The sequence below is a fragment of the Musa acuminata genome, chromosome BXJ1-9 (genome assembly GCF_036884655.1).
Source record: "Musa acuminata AAA Group cultivar baxijiao chromosome BXJ1-9, Cavendish_Baxijiao_AAA, whole genome shotgun sequence".
Taxonomy (NCBI): Eukaryota; Viridiplantae; Streptophyta; class Magnoliopsida; order Zingiberales; family Musaceae; genus Musa; species Musa acuminata.
In genome coordinates, this window is record NC_088335.1 from 6,128,528 (window position 1) to 6,153,562 (window position 25,035).

Consider the following 25,035-nt stretch of genomic DNA (forward strand, 5'->3'; position numbering starts at 1 on the left):
TGGCAGTCAGGTAACAAAGAAAGTATTTGGCGGTGAAAGAGATTAATCACTTGATACAATACAAATAAGGGTACGTAATAAATCACCTTAATCCATGTCCAGGAACAGAATCACTTGCACCAATTTGGCTCCAAGAATCCCTGATAATGGCAACGCGACAGGAATACTGAATTAGATAGTAGCACAAATAGGCAGACTCTTCTCTCCCTTGTTCAAGATGTCTTCCTTCTTTGCAACTAGAAAAATGCATGCTTGTGAAACATTTCAAATGCGTTGGATTTATGCTAGCATGTCTTGTTCTTGGAAAAATATTGATGTCAACAGAGTGTACTCGTGCATGTAATGTAAGCTAGCAAGTCCTTTCGTGGAGATTCAATACGGAATACACAGAACTCAGTCCTCATCACTATCAAACACAATCGCCTTTCGTCGATTGACCGATGTCATCTTCCTCGGAGGAGATTCCCCATCTGAGTCGAACTCCTTGCGTTTCAGAGTACTGCTTCCCGTTTTCCCCCTTGGCTCCTGGAGTAGGTAAAGAGAGCAAAAACGTTTCAAAAATATAGGAAAGGACAAATAAGTCGCTTGAATCATTATATTCCCAAAAAAAATGTCACTCGGCTATAATCCAGATAAGTCCATTTTCCAACAAGTTCATTTAGACTTATATATAGCCAAGTCACATATAGCCACTTAAAATACAGCTCAGTCCGGATGATGTACATTTTCACACTACAGGCGTATGGTCCAGCCATCTTTCTAACATGTCGAATTCAAGTTCATTAAACTAAATCATGATGCTACTAAGTTCAATTAAACTGTAAAAATTTTGGCAATCCTAAACTGTAAAAGGAAAACTGACTCCTGCATGAAGTTCTTACGACTAACTGAATGTTTAAAAAATATATTCAACATACCATATCACTTAATGGATGGAAATCTAATTCAGCAGTTCTCATGCAAAAACTCATCCAACTACTATTTGGTACAACTGTAAGCAACTGGCAATTGTAGTACAAACATAGTCAGCAAAATATAGATTGGGACAGGATAGGGGTGATACAATCTAGGTCGACAGGATCAGTCGGATTGGATAGGCAGGATTGTTTCAATCGAGAACATATTTTAGAAATAAAAACTACAAAAAGATCCTAAAAATAACAAACATTAGCAATGAAAAATACCGTTTGATGATTAAAAAGTATATAACCAAACATTATTTAACCTTCATTTTTCATAAGATATCTAACTTCTCGAATATTAATCTGTGAAATCAGAATATAGAAGGTATAAAATTATCTTTAAAATTATGATGAAATAAGAGAATAATTTATTTAAATATAACTGACATGTTTATTAAACAATAAATATCTATTCATCTCATGTATAGAAACAAAAAATGATTATTATGCATACATCACAGAAAAGACCAAAAAACTTTGTAGCTTTGAGGAATAGCAATGTCACTAATGTGCACCCCATGCTTTTAAATCGCATTGCAGGTGAAGTGTAGATAGCACAAAGACAAACAGAGAGAACTTGACTTGAAGGGAGAAGCGGCCATGGAAATGGGATTAATCACAATTACCATGACATGCCCCTTCTCTTTGATGCATTCCCTTTGTCCTTTCACGGTTCAAGCCACCTTTAAATTCTCTCCTTTCTTTTCCTTAAATCCTTTACTTTCTTGTGCTACAATGGACCATGGATATTACAAGAATGCTAATAGATGTCAAAAGCAATGGTTGCTACAAACAGCAAACATAATAGTCACAAATCACTCTTTCTTTCTTCCATGTGGGCTTTCCTCTTCTTCTCCTACCATCCTTTTGCTACTTTTTCCTCTTTCAAAGCTATCAAATTGGTCAAAATTGGACAAATTCAACGACTTCAAATTGAATTCAATCTATTCTAGCTGATGCTAACCAATTTCTACTGATTCAGCCTTGGTCCACATCAATAAGGACCATATATATGCATCAAAATAAACCGATTTTGAACTAAGAAACTCATGTAACCTGAGCCAGCTTAATTTGTTTCCTCTGTTAAGATTGAAAAGCTTCATTAATGTGAACACATTTTCTTATAAATTGAACTTCTAAGTTCCACCCGAGATATTTTTTTAACTACACATTTTCAATATTAGAATTTTTAGTTAACATACTTGTAGTCCTGATCTGCCCTTTTTTTTAAGAAGCACACTTAGCATACAACCAAAAAGTAGCAACTCATGGTTTTGCTTGTTAATCTTAGCATACAACCAAAACCTTGAACATCCTGGCCAACATAAACTCCACATCTTTCAAGTCAACTTATGTGATTTCATACTGAGATTATTTCTTAACTATAACATATAATCAAGATTTCTTCAGTCAAAATATTTTAGTGACACTTTAACCCAATTTATGCCAATCTTCTTCCGAAAGTCTTTCAAGTAAACTTATGTGATTTCACAAACAGCTTTTATTTGTTAACTGTGACCACATCTATTCAGGACTTCTTCAGTCATTAACTACTTCAAGGACATTTTATCCCATTTCACACCAATCGATTTCTAAAAGCCATCTCTTTACAATGTTATTGCATATACATGGCAAGTGTGATTCTTATCTTCAACTAGTTTAACCATATTCTAAAACTCATAATACTAACCAAACAAAGTTGATACATCTAGTGGCAAAATTGAGAAATAAAGACATCAAGTTAATCAAGCTAAAACCATCAGCATGAAACCACATCCAGCCACTGTAAGAACTCATTATTATATATACGAAAGAAACGAGGCTGCAGGTGAAGTTAACAACTATACCTCATCTTCATCTTCCTCCGATGGAGATATTGCATCAGCAGCTTCATCAGCATCTTCTTCATATTCATCTTCATGGTCTGGCTCATCTTCCCTTGCATGTGGTGGGGAACGATCAACCTCCTCACCATCACTTTCATACTCAGATTCCTCCCTGTCGCTCTCAGAGTATTCCTCAAGTGGACGCCTCAGTGGGCGAGCAGCAGACACAGATGGCTTGTGTTGGACATTCCTATGTGAATTTGACTGTTGAACCATACAATAATTGGAAATATCAGGTCAAAGAGAAAAGACTGATAAATAATTTATCTATAAAAGTGTTACTGGACTCCTGGTTTTTTCAAGATACCATGGGAACAGTACATACTGATAACCAGTCTGGCCAAGTACCAGCGAGAAAGCATACAACTTAGTATTGTCTGGTATGTTGACCTTTTTATATAATTCTTTTGGTGACACTGGGCAGTACAACTCCATATACCCCTTGTTATCTTAAAACTGCATCAGTCTGACAAATTATTAAACCTAGTATCAGTATGGTAATTATAACCTTAATTGGAGCAACCTTCTTTGCATTGATTATGCGTCTCTCAGCCCTTGCTTCTGCTTCCAAATCTTCCTCAAAACGATTTCGAGCTGAAGCCCGATGAGAACTGTAATAGTCATCTGCCTCATCTTCCTGCAATCAAGAAATGCGAACTTAAGTATGGAACAATTATTTCCTGCAGTAAATGACAAGACATGTAACCATAACTCAGTTCATCAAATTGCATAAAACATGTAAAGAGTTGAATGCCAACTAAGGACCAAATAGTTATCACTACTGTTTCCCATATTTAAAAATTTGGTGGCCATTAACTAGTTGGAAGATTTGAAGATGGAACAGTCATCAATGTTGTCATGATCATTGATTGATCATGAGGCCCAAAAGAGTCAAAAGTTGTTTTTAAAGAGAATAGAAGTATAAATTCCTACTTTCAAAAATTAAAAGTTGTGTAAAAGAGCTCTTGTAAACATTTTCTCTGATGGAAAACCAAATGTTTGTAAGTTACCAAATCCAATGAGCAAAACAATGATAAATCCATATGGCCATCTATGCTCCACCAAAGACTAGAAGGCCACAAATGCCTTTACAGGGGGAAATCACACATAAGCAGTAACCACTAAAGATTCATAAACAATAAAACAATGATAAATCCATATGTCCATCTATGCTCCACCAAGCAAGGACTAGGAAGGCCACAAACGTCCTTAAAGGGGAAGAACACGCATAAGCAGTAACTACCAAAGACTCGTAAACAATATGCCACAAACGACAAAATAATTAAGTAGGGAGCAAAGCAAAGCAAGATAAGAAAAATTGCCCAGCACATTTGCCAAGTAAACAATCAAGAGATGACATGCATTTTATTTTATATTCCTCAGGAAGAAATGTCTTGGCTTCAAATCCTTTGGAGGTTCCAGCTCTCAAATCGAGGAGGACAGAATTATTAAGATATAACTTATAACAAGCTAGCATTCTATGATATCTTAAAGCAAACGAAACAAAATAAGCCAGTATCTTTGGAAATTTTTAGGCAGCTTTACCCATGTTAATATGCAGTCAGTCAATTTTTGTAATAAACACAGACCTCATCAAGTGCATCCTCCAAAAACCCTGGAGAAAGTTGTCTTCGCCCTCTATGGACAGGTTGCGCATATTTGCGATTCACTTTTTCCCTTTTTCTGTGAAGAAGTTCATTGGCTCTAATAGTTTGACCTTCAACCTGCAATTATTCAACTAAGTATAAGCAAATAACCAGTCTAGCAGGAGGCTCAAAGCAATAAGATATGTCCAACAGAAAATTGTGCATTAGTTACTAATGTAATTAATCAAGTCATCCATGGGTTACCATAGTGCCATGATGTTTGATTATATTAAAAAAAAAAGTTTGATTATATTAAAAAAATGAGCAGATGCTGTGTTTTTACCCTTTCTTTTGCTTCCTTCTCTTTCTCTGGATCAATTTCTGTAATACAGTTCTTCACCTTATAAACTTTCTTATGACGTGAATCAACAAGAGCAGTTAATAAACGATGGGACTTTGACAATAATGAAGATGGCATAAACTTCATCTTTCGTAAAAGCCTCCCTTGAGATTGCAAAATTCCCTGCATCACCCATATGTAACTTAGGCTAAGAATTGTAGCTAAGATTAAAAATCATGGGAACAAAGAAATAAAACTGCAGATATGACAAGATTCAGGATTAGAAATAAATCTGCAAATTCTGCACCTTTCCATGACGAAGAAATAGGTGGCTTTGATCCTGACGTGCATCATGCACTGATATATCAAGAACTTCATTCCCAATTAATAACTGTAGGCTTCCATCTTTCCATCTCACAAACCGTGCATTGCTTTCATACTGAAAAGGAAAGCATAAAATTGTTAGATATATGAACTAAAATAAGCCAGAATAGATAACAAGTTCTGTTAGTGTCAAAACTTCTCTACTTGGTTGCTAATCCACTGAATAAAAAAGATCCATACTACTTTTGAGGCCCTCAGATCTTCAAAGCATACCAATGAATTCAAAATTCAAAAAATAAAAGAAGGATCATAAAAACACACAAGAAAGACATCTAACACCAAAATATATGATATAAAAAAAAATTGTAGTTGATCAAAGAAAACTGGGAAAATCTTCAGTGATGCCAAGGAACAAAACAAAGAACAAAAAAGGGCAAAAGAAAAACATAGTCCCAATTCCAACTTTTCATGTATATCCTTAGTATTCACTACTAATAACTACATTCAGTTCAGCAGAGATCCTCATAATTCTTAATTCAAAACCTTAATAATGAATCACTCGATATCTTAACATGTAAGAAGGTGACTACTACGATCCAAAACTTAAATTACAAGTTAAATATCAATCTATAAATTTTCATATATTTTTTAAACCAGTACGTTAATACAATTATTCTAAACACCAAGGAGAATGAGGGGAATAAAAGCTGCATGTAGCTAGCCAGTAGAAACAAATAGCAAAAGGCCAAGGCCACAAAGAAAGCTATAAATACCATTGTTTCAACAGATCACTTGACAAGTAGATGACCATAGATGGCAAACGTTCAATGCCACAAAGGCAGCAATCAAATTACTGATGTATACAAGATTATATCTTTTTACAAATAAACTACAACTGGAACCTTGAAATATTAACAAATTAAGGAAATACAGAAGTCAATATAATTCAGATGAAATCATTACTTACAGAGACTGTGCCATCACGATTCTTGACTGCTCTCCAGCGGACAATATTGTCCTCCAGACGAATCCGCTTCTTCACACCAGATTCATCAGTCACAAAAACATCTTCTTCCACGAATGTCTTAGGATCAAAGGGCTTTGGATCAATATTCATAATGTTAGACACTTTAATGACGTTCATCTGAAAAGAAAAAGCCTTCTCTTAGAAAAGACATGCTGTTATGCTATAAAAATCACAGAAGTTATAGAACCATATAACAGATCATCCATACATTGGCAGAACAACAAATGTCATTTTCATTCAATAAATCCATGTGACTCTATTCTCAAGAAAGAAATATTATTTACTTCTGTTTAGACAACAAGTCTACAAGGGAAGCAAAGTTACCGACTCTAGTTTTCCAATTCTAAATAGTTATGAAGTTGGCAATGCAGGTTTGTAAACACAATACGTCAACAAATGATAATTCATGAGAAATAAAAAAAGAAATGGTTATGAGTAGCCCTACAGGGTGATCTTTGACCAGAAACTCATCAGACCAGACACAGGAAAAGAAGATAAAAGGCTTGAGTAAGTACAAAAGGATAAACCACAACCATTTCCATAAGTCATTGCATACAATATGGTGTACAAACTTAAGAGAAGAGGTATGTAGAGGAAGTAGCTGCCGTAATATAAATTAAAAAAATTAGCAAGCAAAATTGCTCACTCTATCAGGTCGACCTGGTGGAGCTCGTAATGGAACCTCCAAATCCAGTGGAGGGCCAACTGGTTTATCTTTAGGTTTTTCTTCAAAATTCTCATCCTCTGATGCATACTGCATATCTTCATCGGGCACTATATCTTCTGGTCTTAAATCTCTCTCGTAGTTTGTTTCCTCCTCCGCAGGAGATCTCTGGCACAGAAGAAAAACATATACACATATATTTTCTGTGATTGTAACAAACAAAACCAGTATAGAAAGAGCAACCACATTTACAATTTTATATAGGATAAATAATTCAAGTAAGAAGCAATTTGCATACTGCAATGTTGTACACAAATCGACTTCTACATAATAGTCCTCAGATATTTGCTAAGAATGTAAATCGTATAGATAATTTTTCCTGACAATCTTACATTTTTTTACTCTTAGTTCAGCAAATGCTACATCTGGTTCATACTGTAAATCTATCACACAATAAAAAAACCCCATCTTCTTAAAGTTCACAGATAACAAGAGCACAAAACCTTTTAACAAAGGCATTTTTCTGTTACAATCTAATCTCAGGTCAACCACATGGTTTGTGTAATTTGGGTGTCTATTAAAGGTGTCCACCACTACCCTTTCCAGTTCAAGTATGTAAGTCAGAATTCTATCTCCATATTCCATTGGCTGGATGAACTAACCATTAACAGTATCTTCTATGCCAAGCAATTTAGTCCCTGTTTGGACATGAAAACATACATTACCTAACAACATAGACCAGAGAAATGTCTTAGATAACCTATTTCAATTAATTAAATTTGAAGAACCCTAACAAACATTTCCCTTTGTAGGAAGAAAGCAAATAGCGATTGTGTAACAGTCTCACATGTAAATCATCCTCAATTTCATCTTGACCACCATATTCAGCTGGTTCATCCTCATCAGAATCTCCAAATACATCACGAACAACTTCATTGTCTTTTTGCTCACTCGTCAGCCTGTCATAAATGTGGAGAAATTACCAGCACATGAAATTGAAGCGTCCCAAACAGAGTTATGTAAAGAAAACAAGCTAACCAATACTATAGAACAAAAGTAAAGTGGAATTAAGTGATAATGCATGAGCATATAAGGTTTCCCCTTCTATTGCAAACCTGAACACGATTATGTCATTGTTACTTGGGAATTGAACTTTAACAGCTGGAAGAAGATGCCTGAACTACAAAAAGCACTATTCCTATAACATCAGTCACAAAGAATCCATTATAGATGCTTGGCCAGAGAACCCATCAAAATGAACTGTTTGAAAACATTCAAAACGGACTTATAGAAAACGTCAAAGTCATCCTCGAGATAGTGCTAAATCTTATTTGCTGAGTAGTGCACTTAACAAAGTCAGAACACAATAACTCAAAATAAGCATACATTTTACCATTATAGTAGAAGTTTTTTGTTCAACAAGAATTTAAGCAATGGATAACTATAACAAGTATCTCACTAGTTGACTACTAACTTGGAATTACAATAAGTCTATAACAAGTATCTCACCATTTGACGAATGACTTACTTTACTATAACAAATACCATACTATTTGACTAATGACTTGGATCTAATCATGGAACATGTGAGTGGAAACACAACTCATTGAAATTTCACCTTGGCTTCCGAGGTTGATCGGAGTCCATCTCTTCATCTTCATGATCAGCATAACGATTACCTTCAGATTCTTCAGACTCACTAGCCACCACTTCTCTTCTCCGGCTAGTAACTACCCGTTGCCCATAACCCTCCTCCTCACTCTCAGCATCTTTGGGTTCACTTTCCATCTTCTGGTCACTGACTTCTCTTTCGGCAGAACTCTGAACCCTTTCCCCATCACTCTCCCCTTGCTCAAGATCAACATCATATGCTTCAGCTTCACTTTCCACTTCAACCTCTCCTTGACCCTCAATTTCACCTTCACCTTCACCCTCACCCTCACCCTCACCCTCACCTTCACCTTCACCTTCACCTTCATCATTTTCAGCCTCACCTTCCCCTTCATCCTGAAACACACAAAAAGGGACGTTGATGAGAAAAACACTGATTAACCAAGCAAGGTTCCAAAAGTAACAATAACAGCGAGCAAAACAATGGCTCAGAAGACATCTAATATTCAATGCCAGATAGGATCACTTTAGTGTAAAATATTCACTGTTTCAAACTTTAGCATCGCAACATTATATAGCACATTCAAGTACATTAGATTATACCATATGCCATTGGATCAAACAATCCAGAAAATAATATTCGACCAATTCAAACAACAACAGAAACAAAGAACATAGTTGATCCTCAAATTCAAAGATTCTGAACCGTTCAAACAACAACCAAAATAAAGAACAATACAGCAGATACTAAAGTTCAATGATTCTGAGAAACATACACAAAAACATCATTAATTACGCTGCACGCAAAAAGCCTTGTGAAAGTCTTTTTTATTATTATTATGAAACATTAGATGTCATTCTTCTAATTCGATTTCTTGATATCATAAGAAAATTAGAAGTCACAGTTTAACCATAAAGGAACGGTCCATCTTACAAAGACCCTTACCCATTTATCCTTACGTTTTTTCACAGAACAACTTCCTTCGAAACAAAAATACACAAAAGGAACAGGTCCACGGGCCTACAACCCCTACAGAGTTCATCTATTTATCGCCAAAACGAATAAAGAAGACGCGGACTTGCTTCTATCTTAAATTACGTTATTTCTACAATCAGAACATGCGTTAACAAAACAAATTCCAAAATTTAACCTTTTCCGTAAACAATTGAAAACGACAAAAACAAATAACACTTCGATTCTATAACCCTAATTCCTTAACCACGACAAGAAGCTGAAGAAAATGCTTCATTGCAATCAGGTACCCTTCTCACACTTTAAATTCGGATAAGATACCAGTCATGGACTCCGAAACATCAGAAATTAGGGCAAAAATAAGGGAGACGAAGAATATAACCTAAATCAAAGGGAAATTTCCAACCCTCTTTTTTTGTTCGTTGAAAGATAAAGAGGGATACCGATTGGTAATCGGAGTGGTTGGCGGCGTCGTGCTGCTCGGAATCGACCTCCTCCTCTTCTTCCTCCTCGTCCTCCGACTGCTCGCCGAAGAGGTTCTGCATCATCTGGTTCCTCGTCTCGTCCACCATCTCTCAATCTCCTTCTATTCACCACTCCTTCCTTCCCTCTCTCACCTTCTCTCTCGATCTCCCTAGACCGATCAATCTCCCGCTCCTCCTCAGTCTCACTGGGAGTTCTCCGGATCCGCGCCGCTACCTTTTGCCGTCTCTGTCTGTGATTGCTCAGGCCTACCTTATACTCTGCTCCGTCACGTAAAAATTTTACGCTTTTTAATTACGTGATGAAATCAAATCATTCTCAGCCGTCAGATGAAGAAGTACGTGATGAAAAATATGTTTTACGCATGAAACTTCCACTCTTCGGCTACCCGTTTGGTTATTGGGTGGAAAAACACCGTATGTGATGGTGAGAGAAAACAGGGTACGTTGGTTTTATGATATAACAAAAATCATCCAATACTATTCGATAAATATATTATATGATGATATATTATTTTCATTATCATTTTATACCCCCTAATAAAATGTCAAGCTTACCACCAATTATCAGACCACACAAATTCTCATGGTCAATTAATTTTATTATTTTCATAAAAATTAATTACATAATTTCTTCTAAATTATACACTTTAAAATGAATTTTGACGGTACTCCTCACGGGATCTACTAGTTACTTTTAGTTTATTTATTGAGGAATAACAAGGGAAAAATAAGATCAATTCATATCATATCACTAAATAGGCATAAATATCAAAAGCATTATTATGCTAACTTACCAGGCCTTCATACCCCTTTTGTCCAATAGCAAGCTTAGTAATTTTAATAGGACTTTTTCGTTTACCCATTGGCGCTTGATTTGGTCAAGTTTCTAAGTGGGACCCACACGAACTCATCTGATTTCCCAATCTTCTAGCAGGTGCATAATGGGCAAACGAAGAATAGTGGGCGTAGTATTGTTGTTTAACAAGAGTGGGTGACCTGTTGGACCCTTACGGCCTAACAGGAGGCCCAACCCAAGAGTGTTCGGATAAGCGAGGGTAGTAAAGTAATTGCGCATCCATTCTCGGCTGCTATAAAATCGGGCGCATCGGCCATTACGAAAACCCTAGTTTGCGCGGATCGCCGTCTCGGTCTTGGGCGCCCAAAGCAGCAACGGAGGAGACTGCAACAACAAACATGGAGAACGCCGTGGCCAAGACCGTGAAAGACGTCTCGCCCCACGAGTTCGTCAAGGCCTACTCCGCCCACCTAAAGAGATCCGGCAAGGTCCGATCCATCTTCTCCTCCTCTGCCGCTTGTGTTCTCACTCTGTCTACGTAATCGTGTTATTTTATCGTTTGTCGTGATCCTTCTAGGATTTATATATCAGGTTTTGTTACCGTAGATCCACTTTTACTTTCTATCGGGTAGATCTGATTGCTTTGGTAGTGCGTTTTATGTAGACGTCGAACAATGCGTAGAGGACTTTCTGTTTCTTGACATGGAACGGTTTGATCCTGAGCTGCTGTCTTCTTGATTTTCTGGACTCAGCACTTACGAATTGCGAGTGCTGATTCAAAAATTTTTCTTTAATGTATTATGATTGGGGTTTGCAATTGGACTGGAAATGCCTTAAGCATAGATCATTGTGCATGAGGGTTGGTTTTGTTTTTTTAGGCTGCAGCATTTGAATTGAATGAGTAATCAGGCTTTTTGTAGATTGAGCTTGGTAATAGTGGTCTTTTAGTAGGGTTTTTTTTATTGTGTAGTATAATTTGGTCTACCCAATAATGAAGTGAGACTTTGAAAATTCTATTGTGAATTATATATGAGGTCCATAGAATCTGCAAAGAAAATTTAAATTGTTATTTTAATTAGATACAAAAAAATGTCTAATATTAGGGGAAATGGTGTCAGAAGGGACGATGGCATGAAGGTTAAGTCCAGGTTCTATAACAAATCGTGAACGTTTATGAAAAAGGTAGTCTATTTTCTCCATTTTTGTTTTCTGTTATCTTATTTACTAAGAAGAAGGCAAGGCAGAGTAAAGCTTGGCCAAGGGCATCTATTTATATAAAAGCTTGAATGGTGTGTAAAAATCACAAATTTGTTTATCTTAGTGCATTCACATAGCTTGCTTTGTGATTTATGCTAATATTTCTGCTTGTATGCACTCTTTCTGTTATAATGCTTTGTGGTATAGCTGACCCCAACCAAGTGATTTCAAGTACTTGCAGTTGCTTAGGTAATTAAGTAAAGAAGCTTAATCCTCTGTCAAAGCATTACTGGTGACTGTTGATTTTCTGTATTTCATTCTTCCACTTTCTGTCATTTGATGCAGATGCCAGATATTCCTATGGTTATTAATCTTCTGTTGCAGTAGGTATATTTGGTCCTTTTTTTCCATGTCTCTGAACCACCCCTTATCTAACATGTGCCACTCTTATAGTTGGTTTTGAAGCTAATTCTCTGTCATGTTCCTGTAGTTGTTTTTTTAAAGTAATTTTTCTGTGGTTGGCTATTATCTGAGGATTGAGAACTCAAGAAACACAGAAAAAGCAACAATGTGATTTGCTGGAGATATCAGTTGTACTCTATATGCTTCTATCTTCACCTGAAAGAAGCACAACTGTTTTTGCACTTTGGATAAACCCTCCTTGATAATTATTCTGATTCTATTTCTCTCACCAATTTTATCGATAGATGGAGCTTCCTGAGTGGACAGACATTGTGAAGACTGGAAGGTTCAAGGAACTTGCTCCTTATGATCCTGATTGGTACTACATCAGGGCTGGTAATGTCACACTGATGATAACCTCCATAATAGCACTGATGTTGCTGGGAGAGATTATTGGTCACATCAGTTCTCATTTGATGCTAATGTCTTCCATTTAACTGCTGCAGCTTCAATGGCAAGAAAGATATACTTGAGACAGGGCATTGGTGTAGGTGGCTTTCAGAAGATATATGGAGGACGTAAGAGGAATGGAAGTCGCCCACCACATTTCTGCAAGAGCAGTGGGGCAATTGCTCGCCACATTTTGCAGCAGTTGGAGAGGATGAATATCATTGAAATTGAACCTAAAGGGTAAGGATTCCATGCATCATAATGTCATTTTGTTCTCGCCGTCTGGATGGTGTTCCTGGTTACTTAACCCACTTTTTTTTTGGTTCTCTAAATGAACACTGAAAGCTCCTGTTATTTCTATGGTATGATAATTCACATTGTGGCATTTCTAGTTCAAACAAACTTGAAATGCCTTTTGAGATTACTTGTTTTACATCTCGATAAATAATATATCTCTTGGCTACACGAGCAAGAGTTGATAGTTGCTGCATCTTTTACGATGTCTGCATTACATACTATCTTTTACAAGGGTAATTTATAGACATTTCAGGGCACCTGAAATAATGTTTATGGTATATTCAGAGTAGAGCATGCTAATATCTTTATTCATTTTAATGTCCTGTACTATTTTCTATGATGATATATTAGATGAATGCCTCTGACTACTTGTTGCAAAATTTTGAACATTTCAGTTGCACCTAAAGACTATGTAGATGGGATATAATACTCCATATGTGAGAAGCCTGATAAATTAGAGCATGATAACATTATTTTTTTGCACCACCATGATTTTCTTTGTTCAGTTATATTAGATGGCATATTTCAGTAATGTTTTTTATTCTTGTAATGTTTTTAGTGGGAGGAAGATTACATCTCAGGGGCAGCGGGATCTCGATCAAGTTGCTGGTCGTGTCTAGATGCTGACTTTGATCATGCTTTGGTTTAAATTTCGTCAGTTATAAACAATATTGCTCAGAGCTTTAGCATCAAAGTTGTATTAATTACAAGTTAACTTGTTTGGTGATTTTGACATGATTTATTTCTTGTATTACATGATTTTCCTGTTTGAGATAAATGTAGGGTTTACTTTAAAGAGACTTTGTTTCATTTCAATGTTGCTTTGAGACGTTAGGCAGCATCTGCTTTCTTGTTTGTCCAATTAGTTGTGGGATTCTGTTTGGCAAAATCAAAATGCAGTTTTTTTAAATTTAGAAATGCAGTTATTTGATGAATTGGATGGGTATGATGTCACAAACTATATAGCATATTAACTATCTCATTTATGAAAGGAATTATCCGTAAACCCATGACAAAATAGTGTGTTTGAATGTCTAGACTCTTTACTGAACTCTTATATAGTTACATTGTGGATTTGAAGGTAGGTATTTGGTTCCCATATGAAATTTTTTCTTTGAGAGAGGGAGGTATTTATTCTATCATTTTTTTCATCAGTGAGGAGGTATTTATTCTATCATTTTATATAAATTTTTTTCTTTGAGAGAGGGAGGTATTTATTCTATCATTTTATATAAAAATTTTTCTTTGAGAGAGGGAGGTATTTATTCTATCATTTTATATAAAATTTTTTCTTTGAGAGAGGGAGGTATTTATTCTATCATTTTATATAAAATTTGTTCTTTGAGAGAGGGGGGTATTTATTCTATCATTTTTTCTTTGATAGAGGGAGGTATTTATTCTATCATTTTATATAATTTTTTTTCTTTGAGAGAGGACGTTAGTGTTGAAATTGCTGTCCAATTAGCTCAAACTGTGAAGACTCAAAACATCTCTCTGCTAAAAGTTGTGCTCAAGTCTAGTTTTGGTTATAGGTTAAATGTTCATAAAATCATCTTTCCATCAAGCAGGTCATGGTTCTGAGTCTTCTGACAGAGATACTTATAGCCTCTAGAATGAGATATAGACAAATAAAGCTAAATTGACACCACAAGTGTTTATAGCCTCAAGAGTGAGACTCTTTTTTATAAAAGAAGTAATTGTTCAAATACAAAAGAAATAAATAAAAGTGGACAAGTCGTGCAAAATTTGCATGGCACACATCAAAGAAATAAATAAAGAAAAAAAAATCATTTTAGGAGAGTTTTCTTGCATCTCTCTTACAACACACAACAATGCAATATGCCAAGAAACTCGTAACATAATTCCTCCTCGAATACACACTACACACCTGCAATTTCATAAAAAGAACCCCATCGTCTAGTCTAGAAGAACCTCAGATGTTGACTTCCAACAGCAATTAGAAACTCATACATCTTATTCTGATATCCAAACTTTATGTTGCCTTGTAAAACTGAAACATCAACTCATCTATACAAGTGAATCATCTAAGCACACACATTCTGTACATAGGAAAATATTTTCTGTAATCCATGCAGTCGTAATCTTCCGAGCAAAGTTATGAAGGAACTCTGAATGGCTGGAAATCCTCTTAAGAATCGGATGTCTTTCTTACGGTTCCTATAGGCTGCGGTGCATATGGAAATCTTGGCTCCTTCGGAACTGTCTGGGGTTTTGTTGATCTTCCTCATGCCAACAAAGTTTAATTTAGAAACAGGAGATCACAGATGAATGAGTTGAATTTAGCTGCTGAATTTAAAGAGAATAATGGTAGCTGCTTACTTTCTTGGGACCGATGGTTGATCAAAGCAAGGCATGGGTTGTTGAGCTTTTAGCACAAGTTCTTTTCCGAGTCTTCTTTTTTCCTCTTCTTCTTCTTCCACCTAATCAAACAATGGTAACGTATTCTTTAATAAGAATAATAGATGTAGCAAGAAATGACAATAAAAAATCCAAGTACTTTCATGTTTTCTTAGACTCTATACGTCCATTTATAGTGAATGTAGAGTATGAACCTTCTTCTGCCGTTCTCTCTCCATTTTCATTTGCTGCACAAAGCTCATACTCTCAGCAACCTGGAAAAAACGATGTCACAAATAACTTCTACTTGGATGTTAAAATGTAAACAACTTCTACTTCTGAGAAGTGATGTTCTTGTGTCAAAATTTGTACTGATAAATACTATAAAATCGTAAGTTTGATCAGAATAAGCTCGATGAAACAAAATGGAGTTCCAGTGCTGTAAAGGATGTAGAAAGCTTACATGAAGATCAAACTCGGCACGTTCTGCTGCATGTACGTCACTGTGAAGAACAAGATCAATTGGTTCCTTTACGTGAGGCTTTATCAGAATCTGAGTTAAATTAAAATTTGAAAGGTCAGGTTTAGATCTAAAAAACAATCTATCCATTAAAGACAACAATGTTACTAGGAAATCTAAGAAAATTGAACTCTCAATCAGAATGAAAGCAACCAAAGTCTCAATTAGTGAAAATTTACTATCTACTGTAACAACAAACACATGAATATTCAGCAAAAATATTGGTTTTTTCCATAGTTTTTACCCGATAATTTTCTGTTGGACTGATACAGGATCTCGATAGTCTAATGTTAGAATATAAGTAATTAATTTCTATAAAAGAAAGGGTAAATTTTCGAGAAAAGTTTCTCCTTTTGTGTTTTTTTCAGGAGATGTCCCATTTTCAGAATTTTCTGACAGCGATTTTTTTTACTGAATATTCAGAATAACCCAGCAACATACTCTTTTTTTCCTCTCTTTTCCTATGGACTGATCCATCAGGTGAACCGGTCCGGTTATAATGTTTTAAACAATATAGAAATACATTGTAACGTGGTAAAAAAAATTATAATGCATTATTTTTGTACTATGTTATAATCTTTTCTTAATATTGCTAAAAATATTATAACACAGTATTTTTGCATTGTGTTACCATGTTTTTCTATACTGCGAAAAACATTGTAACTAGACCTGTTCATCCTATGGATCGATCCATAGCAAAAAGAAAGAAAAATGAATAGATGATTGATTGTCAAATTTAGAGTCTTTTAGGTACTAGATAAAAATGAGGGCACTATTAGGAAATTCTAGAAATGAGTATTTTTTTTTAGAAAAGTTCGAAATGAAAACTCAATGTAGCATATGTTTCGCTTGAAATGAAATGTTGATTATTTTAATATACACAAAAGTAGAAGTGAAACAATTGAGTGGCCTGTCGGAAATATCTGCGGTTTTTATGCACAAATATTATTCAATTGTCACTGACAGAATATCTCCACAAGCAAATATTGGTTGTCTTTTCTATATTATGTTCAACTTAAAGCACTTCAAAACATGGATTTTGAGTTGCCCTTTCTATGTCATGCCAAAATCGAAAGATTTGGATGCAGTCTCTTTTAAGCTGTACTCTAACTGATGAAGAAGCAATGAACATTTGTGATAATCTTCAGATCTAGTGAAATTGCCATCAAATTACATTTTCTATTCCCTCTGTTAGTTCTGTGCCTTAGCACAGTGAAAGAATTTGGTTTTCAGAATGGCAAAATTTTGTTAAATATCAAGCTAGATAAGATGCAAAAAATAATTATGATTGTTTGGTGGTACCTCGGGTTCATCTGTAGTCCAGGGAAGCCTCTGCGCAATTGGTGTGCATCTTTTCTTCTCCAAAAGCATTTCCTTCACCATCTTGATGAACTGCTCTTCTTTGAATTTTCCTCTTTGCTGCATAAAAAATAAAATTCATTCACAACAGTGAGGATCCAATTCATCAATCATGCACTTTCATTTTTATATTCATGACTATAACAGTCCCAATTATTTGGGATCGATTGCGTGAATCATTTTTTGTTGTTGAGCTTGATAACTCATAACATCGATCAACAATTTTTCTATAAGTTGATCAAGATAAATGCTAATGCACACAGACGGAGAAAGAAAAAGGTCATGTTTCACTTCATGATTCCTAAAAATTGGTGGCCTTGAATATAGTAACTACTATCCAGGAAATGACATGCCCACATATAATGAATGGTATTCATCCTCAATGGAGAAAACCACAAGACTATAGCTTTTCATATTGACATCTTCTTGTTGAACTGAGACCAAATGTATTCCAGAAAACCAACAAAATCTGGACTGCAAACAAAATTTCAAGGTCCCTCGCCCCACAGAAAATCCAAGTCCTCCCAAAAGAAGTTCCAGCCAGACTACCAAATCAGTATAGTTGCAATAAAGGTTTGCAATACTCTGTTTGCATCCAGCTTAATTTCTTGAACTTTGAAAGAACTGCCGGGTCGTGTTCATCAACCAGGAAACATCATTCACTTGCCTATCAATTTTCCTTGAAACTCAAGGATCGGAGCATTTTGCTGCTTTGCATATCTTAAGGTGATTACCCAAACAAACTGAGTCATCTGTTAATCTTGCAAACATTTAGTCAAATATGTAATTTGCTGGTACCTCAGTCCTTAACTTGAAAGGCTGCTGGGTTTTCACTTTAAGCTTCTTGCTCCTACTCCTTCCAGAGGAACCAGTGCTCTGGAACAGAAAGAGAAACATGTATAACACATGTACTTCACATTCAAGAGATATCAAAGAGGAAAGAGTCAGTATAAAACAACAAGAGAGAGATAGACATCAAGTATCCTCGTACATTTTGTTGGTTCTTTCGCCCTACATCTGTTTCATCGCTCCCACAGCTCAATCTGCATGAATAAGATGAATGATCAGACACGACATTAGACAACAAAAAGTGAAGCAAAAAATGCTGTAATTGTATCGAATCTATTCGAGACTTCTTGGTCTTATTACTGACCTTTCATCCTTGTCGTCCTCCGTAGGTACGAATTCTGTCGAACGTGTAACAGGCGAAGAGGAAAGCTCGGTTACCTTCGCTCTTGGCGGATGCTGCAAGCCAGGCAAGGCCCAATTCATCACCTTTCGCTTCATTTCTAAACTCCTTTCGCCCACTGTCTCCTTGGAGATGGAAAGAAGTCTCTCAAATGTCTTCACCAAATACATCACGCGCCCGGCCCCTGGCTCCGGCAGGCCTCTCATGGCCTCCTCCAGCATCAATCGCCTCATCATCCTCGCCTTCGAACTCCCATCCAAATCTTTAGCCTCCTCGTCTTCTACCACCATTCGCTTGCTGCCCTCCGGTGTCTTTGCGTTCTCCTTCACAGGGGCAGGCGATGACGAGAGCGTCCGGACCGGGGTTTTAGGGGCTGCTTTCTTCGACTTTGCAAGGGTGGTTGCAGGAGACCTCATCCGCCGTCGGCAAGGAGTGGAAACAACAAGATTGGGGTCAAGGTTTTCAGAAAGCTTCAAGATTTCCGAGGTCGCCATTCTTGCTCTTTTGCTCTTAACAATTTGATCACGGAGATGACCAGAGGAGGGCGAAATGGTCGGAGGGGAGCAGAAGCAAAAGAAAACGGGGTTTGGAGAGAGAGAGAGAGAGAGAAGGTGAACTGGAACGTTGGGCGTATGGGAGGAGAGGGGCACGTAACGGCTAGTTTCCATAGTGGGCGCGGGTAGCCAAACATAACTTAAATTAATGGAAACCACATCATTAGCCGTTAATTAATATTTATTAACCATAATTTTTTCAAAAAATATTTTTATTCAGAAAAATAAAAAAAATCTCACTTATCATTCTAATATTTTTAATATTTATTAAAAATGAATATATATTTTTATTTAAATTAATAAGTAAACAAATAGAATAAATGAATGAATATATGCATGTAATCTTTTAAAAAATTATATAATAATAAATAATATAATCATATAAATAAATATATAATAAGTTAAAAAATAAATAAACAAAATTTTAACTTATAATAAACATAAATCTTTTTTTTTTGTAAACCATATTGATAATTAATCTTATAATTTTAAATAAGATAATTGGATACTTAAGAAACTTGAAAACTTACATTAGCATCTCACAAAAGTTGAAATGCTAATGCTATCCTAAGGTACTATCAGCATCCAAATAAAATTTTATTTTGAAAAAAATTATCAAACACTAATACATATTTGAAATGTAATATTTCAAATGTATTCTCAAACACACTCTTGTAGCATTGCTTTTATTTTTGTTTGACCATTTACTTAGGCAATTTTTAATTGTTTTCCCTTTGATTAGCATGGCACAACAACCATGCTATTTTGTTGGATTAATATTTTTATTATCCTCTCAGCAATGGCTTTGAAGGGCATTGAGTGATTTTTATTCTTATTTGTAACTCAGTTCTTCCCTCTATCCAAATCATTATCCTTCTTTTTGTCTTAATCCTCTATTCCTATTAGAAGTTATCACAAAGTTCATACATGGAACACCCTTCAACACTATGTTGCAGAACAGTGAACCAAGTAGAATACTTCACCTTAATTATAGCAGATTTAGTTGGTATGCCTCATATATTGTTTGGTTGCACTGCTAAACAAAGAAGAGAGAAGATGGTTCTCCCCAGGACCATCTCATCCACCATGAAACAAGGAAAAGAGGATGGTCCCTCTTGCATAAAGATTCCAGTTTGGTTGACTCTTTTTTGAGTGTTCTCCAAGCACTGCTGGTGAGATATTGTTCAGCAACACATGCTCCATGATTACATAGACAAGAGGAACACATGCACCTGCATGATTGGGACCTATAATTTAAAGTGCTTATAGCCTTCATGCATCTCCTTCGTTTTAGCTTCTTGTATCAACTCCTAGGTAGGCATTTGAAGATTCATGCATGCAGAAACCTAGGTTCTCATGGCTTGTCTGGTTGATCACATTTGTCATTTAGTTCTATCATCCTGTTTGCAGAAACCTTGACGTTTTTCAGCTTAATTGAGAACCAGTCTCTCTCAGATAATCTTTGCATCCAGACACCCCATGATCCTTCCTCCCAGTTCAGTATAATGCTATATTTTGAGGGACCAGTTCAGTGTGGTTCTTAAAATAGAAGAAGGTGATAATCCTTTTCATATGCAGCTTCTTACTATCATTGTTTTCCTCTCCAATTATTCGTGGTAATGAATGATGATCAAATTATTATTTTACATTGAAGTTTTAACTAAAACTAATATATGAAATTGCTTACAGATGGCAACACAACTCATTCAGTTGCTGCACTTGTAGGAAAGAAATATAGCTTTCTTCTAGAAAGTTATGTGGTGGTTCTTTTCTTGCATTTGAAGTAAGGAAATTAGATCTAGTGAGCTCCCACTGAGGCTTGGATCACAATCTAGTAAAACAATGGTTGATAGAGATGGTCAGACTTAATTCTGTATCACCTCTGATCTAACTATAAATTCCATTGGCAAGTCTATTTCTTGAGCCATTAGGAAGATTTTCACATCTAATATAGAACTTAAAAAGTACAAAGCCATGTTAGGCTGTGATTGATACAGGATAATGGAATGTGCAAAGAGTGCAGCCTGAGGCATTTCACAAGCAGGCCAGCACATGAAAGTGTTGGCCAGATATCATATAAATTGTTGAAAGACAGATTAATAATGATTTGCTTTGGTGTATCTAATTCCAGACATGTTTCCTACCTTCCAAGAAAGTCTGAGTAGAACCCAACCTGCTGAACTGTTCAAGAGAAGAATAGAGAAGAAAAGAAGATTCCTGCTACCTGAACTGATGATTGTGTCAGTAATAGCATTTATCTAAATTTAAGAAAACAATTATTCACAGGTTTGGATGATAAAAAAAAGTTTGACTAGTGTCAAGTTTAGCAGCTCATTTCATTTACTCTTCTGATTCAAATCCCAAGCAGCAGGAGAACTTGTACAGCTATCCAATGATAAGAAGAGGAGGCCCAAAACACCAGAACTGCAATGGATTTTAGGTCAATCCAGATTAAAGCAATGGAGGGCAAACTTCCTGTGCTACTTCCACTTTTTAGTCAATATGCAGAAGGATCCTCTGCTTTATTCATTGCGACACTCCCTCTCTCCCTTAATTCTCTTTCTAAAGTATAATACTTTTTAGATGAACATCATAATTGGTGTATAAAGGTCAGAACAAAGAAAAATGTTGCTCAATTTTGTTCCTGTAAATACTGTATGCAGTGCTATGTCATTGTCTAAAATATTAAATGTTTCTTGGTTGCACTGTGTTCTGTTTGGTATTTGTTTCATTCAATGTGAAACTTTGAGTATTATGGCATTGTTTATGTTTCTTCTTGACTTTCTTTTGCACTGTTTTGTTGAAATAGAGACACTTCCATTGAAACTATTTCCTCAGTGCTAAGAGAGGTGCCTACAACAGAATTTGCCCTCACCTGAGTCCAAGTTGACCTTTCACCAAGAGAAGAGCCCTCCTCTAACTGAGAGGCTTTGGATCATGCACAAGTTCTACAAAGAGGGGGTCCCACATTTGACCTTTTCCCAGCTACTCAAAGGGCCATCCTAAGCTACAGGTAGTGACACCTGCAGGTTCACAAGAAGCACGGGAGTTTCAAAGGGAGGAGGAGGAGGTGGTAGTTTTTGTATCATCCTTTCTTGTGTGCACATCCACTCGACAAGTGACACAGAAAGCAGAGAGTTCTCATCCAGCACAAAACCCCACCTTGGAAGAATACTTCCTTGCCTTTTCCATTGTTCCCATGGGCCACCAGGTGGGGGAAGACAAAGGAACGGTGTCAGGGGCAGCTGGATTTTGGTGGAGGATCCGACCTCTTTCTTGCCATGATCACCGCCGTCTGATGAGGAATGACACAACATAGAAGCCTCGGTTGAGTACACGTGCTAGTTTTCTCTCTCTCTCTCTCTCTAACTTTGCTTCTATGCATGGATTTTCTCCTCCCCTGCACCGCCCAATGGCTACCAAGGGGAGAAAAAGCTCGATGGAAGCTACCACCACTCTCCTTCCTCTTCTCCCTTACTTTCTCTGTAACTGCTTGCACAGAAGCTAAAACCTCCCACAGCTGCTGCAAGATATCTTCACACTACACGAGGAAGAAGAGAAAGCAGGGCAGTTGGAAGCAGAGAGAGAGAGAGAGAGAGAGAGAGAGAGAGCTGGGGCAATTAGATCTTGAGCCGAGAAATCAGGAAGCCTCAAAGATCTAGGGGAATTTCTTGAACCCATTTGAGCTCGTAAACTGTCCGTTCTTGATCTTGGCCAGTGCACGCACTCGGATGGAAGGAGATCGGCTGACGCCGGCGCCGGGGCTGCTGCCGTTGTCGAAGCACCGCTGCAAGGTGTGCAGCAGGAGCTTTCCGTCAGGGAGATCTTTGGGTGGCCACATGAGGTCTCACGTCAACGTGGCCGCCAAGTCGCCCTCGTCTGACGAGCGTCGGAGGGAGAACCCCAGGAAGACTCGGAAGCGATCGGATTCCGGCGGTGGAGGTGGAGAGGTGCAGTGCAAGGAGTGCGGGAAAGAGTTCCTGTCCTGGAGAGCGCTCTTTGGGCACATGAGGTGCCACTCCGAGAGACCTTACGAGGAGAGAGGAGAGCGTGACGGCTCCTGCAGCAATGCCGACCATTGCAATAGCCTCGAGAACAAATTCGACAGCGAGGCCGCAGCAGCAACCGTTTCACGGAAGATGCTCTCGAAGTGGATCGGTCTGGCCTCTGTTTGCTCCTCTTCAGCTTGCCAGTACGAGCCCGAGGACGAGGACGGCGCCATCAGCCTCGTGCTGCTGTCGAAGGGTGTCAGACACTGGAGCGGCGGCTGCAGTGAGTCTCCGAACAAGGATTCAGAGGTTCCTGAGAGCTCGGACTTTGTCTCAGATGGCAGTGAGAAGAAGGGATTCGAGTTAGATGATTTAAGAACCGAGTTCAAGAAGGTGGAATCTGATGCTTCCGATGCTGGGATTGTTAGGGATGACATGAACCCTGATTGCTCCAAGCAAGATCTGAGCTCTGCTGTTACCGAACCAAGCATGAAGCCTGGATTCGATGCAAGTGGTGTTCGACTCGGAAAGAATTCTTCAAGCACACTGGAGAGATCGGATGGTTGCTCGGACAAGGCCACCAAGAAGAGAAGCTGGTTCGACTGCAAGCCCTGCAACAAGGTTTTCCGCTCCTACCAAGCTCTCGGAGGCCACAGAGCAAGGCACAAGCGGATGAAAGGCTGCCATGGCCACAGGCTCCATGGCGTTGACAACAGCATGGAGACAGATGGTTCGATTAATGGAACAGCAACGGAGGAAACCTTCGGTCGTCATGGATCACCCAAGTCGAACAAGGGTCATCGGTGTCCGATCTGTAGTAAGTTCTTCAGCTCCGGCCAGGCTTTGGGCGGTCACAAGAGGTCTCACTTGGTGGCAAACACTGCTTGCCCCGTTGTGATTCCTCGCCAGCCATTCAAGATGTCCCAGTTGCTCGATCTCAACCTTCCTGCTAATGGAAGCGACGACTATGGTGGACGGGAGTCAACCTCAAGCACGAGCTACTGTTTCATCCACTAACAGGTCCAGTTGCTGCTGACAGTTGACCTTTGACCTCTGTTTTCTCAGTTGCTTCTCCTTTACATTGTTTTGTCCAATAAACCGATGTTGAGGTTATCACATCCTATGAATCAGTGGTTTGAAGCTCCAAAGAAGCTCAGTGCTCGACAGTGTTCATCAGCAATGATCATTCTATTGAAATATTGATTGCATGTTGAGTAAAGGTCATCTGTAAAACAGAGGTATCCTGAAAACTTCATTTAATCTGCAATTGCTGTAACTTCAGTTCTCATCAAAATGATGTAGTTGTCAATTTCTATTCCACTTGTTTTAGCAATTTAGTGTAAATTCTTTCTTGTTCATCTGACAATGGGAATTTTTCTTGGCATGTGAATTCACTTGATGAAGAAAACAAAGGAAAGTAAGTAATGACAAGATCTTAACAACTGTTCTTCAAGTGATCATTCATTGAATACAACTGCATCTTGTTACTATCTCTCTTGACGTCCTGCAAATAAGATACCAGCAAGAGTAGAAGCAGAGATCTTTTGATATCTACTATGTTGGTTTGCTATGACAATCTGCTGAACTGTATCTAAGTTGGGAACAAGTGACTTGTGAAATCTTCTATACTTCATCACTTTTTGATAGGAATTATTAATGATTATTCAGTGGTTATATTTACCTAAACTTTGGAAATTAAATTCTTGCTGATACTACAAATGAATGATATTATTATTCATCCATAATTGTTCTTGAACAAGATTTCAGACAGAACCTTTTGACACCACACAATAGCCATGGACCAAAATGCTTACATCAAATCTGACTGGGAGCAATGGAAATTGGTTTCTACATCTCAAGAACAATAATTGGATGATCCATTTTCTCTGTTGACTTCTCTTTTTCCCTGATAAAAAATCCTGTGGATGGCATACACAGAAACTTCATTCTTCACCTGTGTCTATCTATTACACCTCCATCAAGAACAAAGCTCTTCCTCACCCACATTTAGTGTCTTTAGCTTTCCATGCTCTACTAAAGTAGGGTAGTGCTTGAACATATCTACT

The 25,035-nt window shown here is 37.3% G+C and overlaps 4 protein-coding genes across 7 annotated transcripts; 2 read left to right on the plus strand and 2 right to left on the minus strand.

Annotated features, from left to right (window-relative positions):
- Window positions 1-249: 249 nt before the first annotated feature.
- Window positions 250-10,091, minus strand: LOC135582630 (protein LEO1 homolog). Of its 4 annotated transcripts, none has more exons than XM_065082410.1 (12): window positions 9,817-10,090; window positions 8,757-8,796; window positions 8,408-8,708; window positions 7,637-7,748; window positions 6,772-6,957; window positions 6,066-6,242; window positions 5,082-5,213; window positions 4,778-4,957; window positions 4,438-4,572; window positions 3,357-3,485; window positions 2,810-3,052; window positions 250-525 (listed from the first exon to the last, which is right to left on the minus strand). In XM_065082410.1, the coding sequence occupies exons 1-12, from the start codon at window positions 9,943-9,945 to the stop codon at window positions 394-396; spliced, it is 1,896 nt and encodes a 631-aa protein (XP_064938482.1). In that variant the 5' UTR covers window positions 9,946-10,090; the 3' UTR covers window positions 250-393. The 4 variants fall into 4 exon arrangements, with proteins under 4 accessions (XP_064938482.1, XP_064938481.1, XP_064938480.1 ...); XM_065082409.1 differs by having other exon boundaries at window positions 8,745-8,796; XM_065082408.1 differs by having other exon boundaries at window positions 3,372-3,485; window positions 8,408-8,796; window positions 9,817-10,091.
- Window positions 10,092-10,972: 881 nt separating this feature from the next.
- Window positions 10,973-13,816, plus strand: LOC135592758 (small ribosomal subunit protein eS19-like). Its single transcript, XM_065082412.1, has 4 exons — window positions 10,973-11,142; window positions 12,559-12,649; window positions 12,760-12,943; window positions 13,560-13,816. The coding sequence occupies exons 1-4, from the start codon at window positions 11,053-11,055 to the stop codon at window positions 13,618-13,620; spliced, it is 426 nt and encodes a 141-aa protein (XP_064938484.1). The 5' UTR covers window positions 10,973-11,052; the 3' UTR covers window positions 13,621-13,816.
- Window positions 13,817-14,643: 827 nt separating this feature from the next.
- On the minus strand, window positions 14,644-19,029 carry LOC103997365 (microtubule-destabilizing protein 60-like). Its single transcript, XM_009418552.3, has 8 exons — window positions 18,391-19,029; window positions 18,229-18,280; window positions 18,036-18,113; window positions 17,181-17,297; window positions 15,822-15,911; window positions 15,574-15,633; window positions 15,341-15,441; window positions 14,644-15,240 (listed from the first exon to the last, which is right to left on the minus strand). The coding sequence occupies exons 1-8, from the start codon at window positions 18,918-18,920 to the stop codon at window positions 15,150-15,152; spliced, it is 1,119 nt and encodes a 372-aa protein (XP_009416827.2). The 5' UTR covers window positions 18,921-19,029; the 3' UTR covers window positions 14,644-15,149.
- A 2,989-nt stretch (window positions 19,030-22,018) lies between these two features.
- On the plus strand, window positions 22,019-24,327 carry LOC135592759 (zinc finger protein ZAT3-like). Its single transcript, XM_065082413.1, has one exon. The coding sequence runs from the start codon at window positions 22,712-22,714 to the stop codon at window positions 23,984-23,986; it is 1,275 nt and encodes a 424-aa protein (XP_064938485.1). The 5' UTR covers window positions 22,019-22,711; the 3' UTR covers window positions 23,987-24,327.
- The last annotated feature ends 708 nt before the right edge of the window (window positions 24,328-25,035 follow it).